At 38.1% G+C, this 6,909-nt stretch overlaps 1 protein-coding gene across 11 annotated transcripts in view; it reads right to left on the bottom strand.

The window, feature by feature from the left end:
- Positions 1 to 2,919: 2,919 nt before the first annotated feature.
- The window catches only part of PANK1 (pantothenate kinase 1), a 104,598-nt gene continuing 100,608 nt past the window's right edge, over positions 2,920 to 6,909 (bottom strand). For all 11 annotated transcript variants that reach the window (XM_045507563.2, XM_074373982.1, XM_074373983.1 and 8 more), the window contains one exon: positions 2,920 to 4,431. In XM_045507563.2, the coding sequence (XP_045363519.1) occupies positions 4,372 to 4,431 (60 nt within the window). In that variant the 3' untranslated portion in view covers positions 2,920 to 4,371. The remainder of the gene's footprint in view (positions 4,432 to 6,909) is intronic.

Genomic DNA, 6,909 nt, shown 5'->3' with positions numbered 1-6,909 from the left:
TCAATTTCCCTCACCAGAATGTAAGCTCAGTGAAAGCAGGGATCTTGGTGTCTTATTCACAAGTGAACGTGTCCTAAATGTTACCCAGTGCCTCCCAGATCACAGGCATCTGATCAAAGTTTAAAAGATGAAGGGTGAATGAGTGAGCACCTGGTAGACCCAGAAGAAAATGTGCATTAATTAAATCTTCTTCAACAAATTTGGGAGGATCATCTTCTAACCACCGGGAGGAAAAGTGCCTAGTCTCTAAACAGTTCTCACCAGTAATGGAGTTTATGGTGATTGCTGGTGTTGAAACCTTCCTACTCACTAAACACTTTGAAGCCAGATCAACTCTAGTTTCATTTTACTGGAAACTCTCTGATGACCCCACACCGACTGCAAAAAAGACCATCTTTATCATGGAATACGAGTCCTTCCATAATCTACCTGTTTTCTTCTCTCCCTGTATCTGGTTTCTCTCACTGACCACGCTCCCACTGAAGCAAACAGAATCCAGTTTCCTGAAAAAGCCAAGCTGTTTCTTCTCTCAATCTGCTTTCTCTGCTTGGGAAGCCCTCCCCTCCTGCTCCGCTCGGTGGTCTCTACTTGTTGGTTAAGACTCGAAAACTAGGGGCAAGGATGTAGCACAGTAGTTGAGTGCATGCTTAGTATGCAGGGGGTCCCTGGGTTCAATCCCCAGTACCCCCATTAAAAGAAAAAAAATATATATATAAATAAACCTACCCCCCTCCCTACCAAGACTCTATGAAAACTTTCCTTACTCTCCTCCAGGAGAGGGGACCACTCCTCCTTCAAGTGCCGCTTTCCACCCTCATCTGTGCACTTTGGATAGGACCTGGCTCGTGGCTACTCCTAAAACTGCATTCCCGCCACTCTCTCCATTGTTTGCTCTAAGCACAGCAGCCTCCTTACAGCTCCTCAAAACCTCCCGTCACATTTTTCAAGAGTGAAAAAAATTTCCCCCGGGTATTATACACGGTGTGTTCTCAAACTTCATTCAACTCTGCTTCAACCTCACCTCCTAAGAGAGGTTGTCCTTGCGCACTCTAACACAAAAAGTGTCTCCACTTCTCATTTTCTAAATAGAACTACCTCCCTCTCTAGCCCTCCTACCTCACTTTTTCTCTTTGTAGTACTGACCTAACATTATATTATGTAATTAGTAATGTGTCTGTCTTTCCTTCTAAAATATAAGCTCTGTGAGGATGGTTCTTTGTTTTGCTCACTGCTGTTAAGTATTTGTGAATGAATGAATGACACCTGTGATACTTAATTGCACATGTTGGATTAAGACTTCCCTCCCCCACTGCCTGACAGCAGGGGTTGTATTCTATTCCACCTAGCCTCCTCAGCTCCTTCCTGGCACAAAATAACTTCTTGATAGTCCTTGTATGATCGAATGATGTCAGGTATAAATTACCTGTGACAATGATTCCCAACAAAGGGACTTTGAATCCATGTATACTACATGAGTCGAAACACAAGTACATATTTCCACAATCCCCGTATCTGAAACTCGGGACCAGATGTGTTTCAAAATTCAGAATTGTTCCCTACTTAACCCCTAGTAGGGGTAGTACCCTGTAATCAAACACATTAATAGCTTTGCCACAAAACATGTGTAGAGTATTCCAAAGTGTGATCAATAATGTTCAGATGGGTTCCCCACATTCCAGAAGGTTAGAAATCACCAATTTAATGCATTAGTTTAAAAACATCTAGTTTTTTCAGTACAGCAAGCATTCATGAGGCATTTACCATGTGTCAGCGCTTGTGCTAAGCTCTTTGAAAATGTAGGTAAAAATTACTCTTTGCCGCACGTTATGAGTGAGGAAACTAGGGTTTAGAGAGAGGGTTAGCCACTTGCCCACAGAGCTTGTCAGTCGCGGAGCTGGATGCAAACTGAACCTGTCTCACAACCAAAAGCCATACTCTGGATCACCTGGCCACCCTGACTTCACGCAGGTCAAGACAAAAATTCTTTAGTCTTGTCAAGTTTCTTCATGATGTTAAGCCAAATGATTGTAAAGAAATTCAAATGATTGTAAAAAAAATTCCTCAGGCTACAAGTCCTTCATTGTAAAACAAAAAACAAAAACCAAAAAAAAGCTGGCTATAAGTAGCCAACATTTAACTGATATTTGTACAATGGAATAATTTATTTCCTCAGCTAAACCAATGTTTTAAACATTTGTAATGAGAGATCAAGTGATTCCAGATAATTAAAACAATTATGTAATCACACTAACTTGCCCTGATTTATTTTGCAGAACCATGATCCAAGAGGCTGCTGTTCCCTGACAGATGAGAGTAGGCTTGGTTGAAGAGAAGTCTAAAAAAAGGCACTATCCCAGATAATTGTGGATTTTTACACTGATCTTTTTCAAGAACATCTTAGTTGCTTGAACTTTTTTTTTAGCATTTAAAAATTATTTATTTATTCACTTTTGTTTATTTTGAGGGGGAGGTAATTAGGTTTGTTTGTTTGTTTATTTCTTTAATGGAGGTACTGGGGATTGAGCCCAGGACCTTCTGCATGCTAAGCATGTACGTTAACCACTGAGCTATGCCCACCCCACTGAATTTTTTTTTAAGCCAGGTGGAAGTTGATCAAATGTACTTGTGACGACCAAATTTTGAAACTCTTTTGGAATTATCAAATGTAGTAGTGATCTTTGGGGAATAAGGAATCAATTCAATAAGAAATACAAAGCTATATTAAAAAAAAAACACCCTGCATAGACTACAGCATCAACTGAAGACACAGTATTTTGGACCTTACCACACTTAAGTGAATGTCTCATATTATGAAATGCAGAGTAGCAAAAATACAACACACATCCATTTTATGGTACAAAAGCAGATAATATGGACATGAAGATTAAGAAATGAAAAATAACATATACACTAAAAAAATCACAACAGAAACAGGCTTTATTTCAACCAGACAAGTGAATACTTCAATTAACGACAACTTCTTCAAGACCTGAAGATATGGAAATCAAAGATGGTGCCCAGAAGGCAGAGAAGGAAAGTTTCATTATGGAGCAATTATACTGCCCTTCAAAAATCCCTTTCAACAATATGCTCAATTCAAAAGATTAATTAGTTCCTAATCATTAGATTTCATGTGTTTCAACATTGGTACAAGATTCTCATTTGAAAGTTACGCATCAGGTAAATATCTTTCAAACAGAAAAAAAAAAAAAGAGATCAGTATCACAATTGTTTTTTAATTTTAGAAAGTGGGATTGAAATAGTTTTCAGCTTAAAATATTTCAAATAAAAAACCTTTATTATTATTTAAGATGCCTTGTTACAAAGCTCCTAGGTACGTACATATACAAAAAACATAGATTATTACTACATGACACCTCAACCCATGACTTCTCCTGAACCTCCTGATGTGAACAGTTACTCCTCTGGGAGAATTTCCCCTGTAAATTCCAACATCTGGCACGAGGATTTGCTGCCATTCATATGCTGTGCACAAACGAGGACATTTCATCATTGAACATTTCAATTTAATATAACCTAATATAAAATAAATCCAACACAACGTGGTATATTCATAAGGGATGAGACAAAATTGCATATAATTTTCAGCTTTTGCTGGACTTACTAAACTCATGAACACTTTTTCAGAGTTTCTTCTTCAAGGGCACTTTTGCGAGCTTTAGATCTCATGCTTTACTTTGTCTTGAGTTGGTCAGCACCTTGATTAAAAATGAACAATTACATTAAAGAATGATATGGAGGGGCACAGGGAGTCATCCGAGGACAGAAACAGGGGGAAGGATTCTTTTTCCATAAGACATTCAAACAGAAAAAAAAAGACCAAAAAAAAAAAACCAAAAAAAAAACAGGTCAACGAACAAACAAAATAGTGTTCACAGTAAAACATGCCAGATTTGTAGTTTCATTTGAAACCAACAGCAAATCATGAAACGTCATGAAAAATATAAGTAAAGGTAAAATCTCCTAGAGTAATTACTAAATGAAGTTAAAATTACCACACTGATCAGTAAACCCCAGAAGAAAAATAAACAGCACTTACATTTCAGGTCCTTCTTAAACACCATACAATTTTTCAAAGTCAATGCATAAAATTGGTAGGTTTGGCTACACTGCACAAATTTTTTTTTAAATGCAGTATACAGAAAAAAATTCTTATATTCCCCAATTTGAATCATAAGCTCAAAATCCAAGAGTAAAAGATCAGCTAGAAGGATTTTAAAGTATTTACAAATCCAGCAGGTTCATCTTCCATAATGGCTTGGCTTCCATCCCACAGTGGCTTTCACCCTCTCCAGCAGCAGAGCTCAGTTCCCTGTTCGCACAGAAGGCTGTTCCATCCATGGCTCGTCTCTACTGGTCATCAGACATTTTGAACAGTTCCAGCAGTGCCCCAACAGCTCCAAAATAACCCTACAACAACAAGGGGAAAAATTCTGTACGATTCTTCCTGAACCTTAGCCAAATTCCTATTGTTTTTCTTTTCTTTTCTTTTTTTTTTTAACAATTCTAGGAATGTTGCCCCCTACTGCTGTAGATAAGGGAAATTTAAAACCTAAACTCTGCCAAGAAACATGATATAATAATAATAATAAGAGCATGTATTGGATATCTACCTGTTTATACACATTAAATAAGTAAACTGATGTAAAGGGCTTATAAAAACGTCTGGCACCATAGTGTGTGCTACATCAGTGCTGGGTCTTTTTAGTAGCATGATTAGTTCATCTGAATCCTTGTCATGGCAAAATTCACATTATTACCCCCATTCCACAGATGAGAAATGGAAGGTAATAAAGTGAATGACCCTTTCAGGGTCATATGACTTAGGCCAGGGCTCAATCCCAAATCTCTGTGACTTCAAAGGTGTACTGTCTCACTGTAAGCGTCTCTCAGTAGATCTTGGGAAGGCATCTAAATCAGTCCAAGCAACATTTTGCTCATCTGTAAAAGAAAACCCCAAGTATCTGTGAAAATGAAAGAAATCGAAAAATAGAAATTTTTAGAGAACCTGGCTTCCAAAAGGTAGGAGACTCTACTCCTCTGGTATCTGCTTGATATACCAGTTAGTTACTGCAGAAATGGGTGGCAGATGTCAGAACACCCCATGGCAGGACCTCTGCCTCCACCGCCACCAGCTAACATTTATCGAGCGCTCTCGCTATATGCCGGAAATTGTTCTAAGCACTTTACGTGGATACTCAATCTTCACACAATAACTTTATGAGACAAATACTCCTGTCACCCCATTTTACAAACACAAACAGAAATGGAGAGGTAGAGTCACTGCCTAGGGTCTCCAAGTCGGTGAGAGGCTGTGCTCTGAAAGGCGTGGCTAGCCGCCCTTCTCTTAGAGATGCTCACTCGGACAAGCTGAATGAATGAGAGACTGAGTGAGCGCTGACTCCGAGGCAGGGCAGGAAAGCCGCCTCACCAACTCTCTCAAAAGTTCTCTCTGCATAATATCCTCCAGTACGACCTGCCTGAGCCAGAGTGAACCTATGAATGCCAATAATTCTCTGAGAAATATTAAAAGGAGATATAAAAATGCTCCACTGTCATTGGCCACAGAGACTGAGTTATGATACAAACCAAAGCCATTATCCAGAGACCTTAGCTTGTACAAAGTGATATGCATTTGTACCCAGAGAACTGGGTTTCCCTCAAACATTGGATTTCATCCCATATCTTACCATCAATTAACTACCTGGGTGCCCTTGTAGATAGCTTTTAATCCCTGATGGCTTCCAGGATTTGTTTTCTGCCTTAGTCCAAGAAGCTCTAAACTTAGGGTTGCCAAATAAAACACAGATAAATGTCAGGTAGAATAACTGTCGTGTATTTTGAATCGCTACATCTGGCAGCACTAGATGGACCAGAAGAGTGGTTTCTTTTTTCATTTTAATTGTTTTTTTTTCCCAACAAAATCTTACAAGGAAAATCGATAAATAAGCAGATAAAAAGGGAGCTGCTCTGGTTGGGGGAGGGGGGTGAAAATTCTGAGACTCTGTTGCCCTTACCCCCTACGAAAACGTTACAGCACTTCGTACCTTGGCCTGCTTAAAAAAACAAAACCAAAAACTTTCTTTTGTATTAATTTCTATCACTGAGCTTTAAAACTATTTAGTATTTAACTTCCTGTTGTTTTATGTGCTTTGATAAAAACAAAAAATAAGTTTAGAGAGCTCTAAATAACTTATAAATGCATTGGCAACTTTTCAAATGAATAATTCAGTTTGGAGATGAGAAAAATGCCACAGTAGTTATTCATTACATTTGAAATTTATGATACTAGTTTTCCCAATGTTCTGTCTGCTGCAATACACCCAAGGCATTAAGTACCTCCTGTGATAAACAGTTACTACTCTCTATAGCATTGATTTTATTTATTTTTATTTAAAAAAATTTTTATTGAAGTATAATCGGTTTACAACATTGTGTTAATTTCTGGTGTACAGCATAGTGATTCAGTTATACATATATACACACACATATTTCTTTTCATATTCTTTTTCATTGTAAGGTATTATAAGGTATTGAATGTAGTTCCCTGTGCTGTACAGTAGGACCTTGCTGTTTATCTATTGCATGTAAAGTAGTATCTGCAATCCCAAACTTCCAATTGATCCCTCCACCCGCCCTCCCCTTTTCCCTGCTGGTAAACCAGAAGTTTGTTTCCTATGTCTGTGAGTCTGTTTCTGTTAGGTAAATAAGTTCGTTTGTGTCATTTTTTAAAGATCCCACATATAAATGATATCATATGGTATGTTTCTTTCTCTTTCTGGCTTACTTCCCTCTAGATACATGCCCAGGAGTGGGATTACTAGATCACAGGGTAAGTCTATTTTTAATTTTTTACAGAATCTCCATACTGTTTTCCATAATGGTTGC

This window comes from Camelus bactrianus, chromosome 11 (assembly GCF_048773025.1).
Source record: "Camelus bactrianus isolate YW-2024 breed Bactrian camel chromosome 11, ASM4877302v1, whole genome shotgun sequence".
Taxonomy (NCBI): domain Eukaryota; kingdom Metazoa; phylum Chordata; class Mammalia; order Artiodactyla; family Camelidae; genus Camelus; species Camelus bactrianus.
Note: the sequence above shows the minus strand (reverse complement) of the source record. Positions and strands in the feature narration are given on the sequence as shown.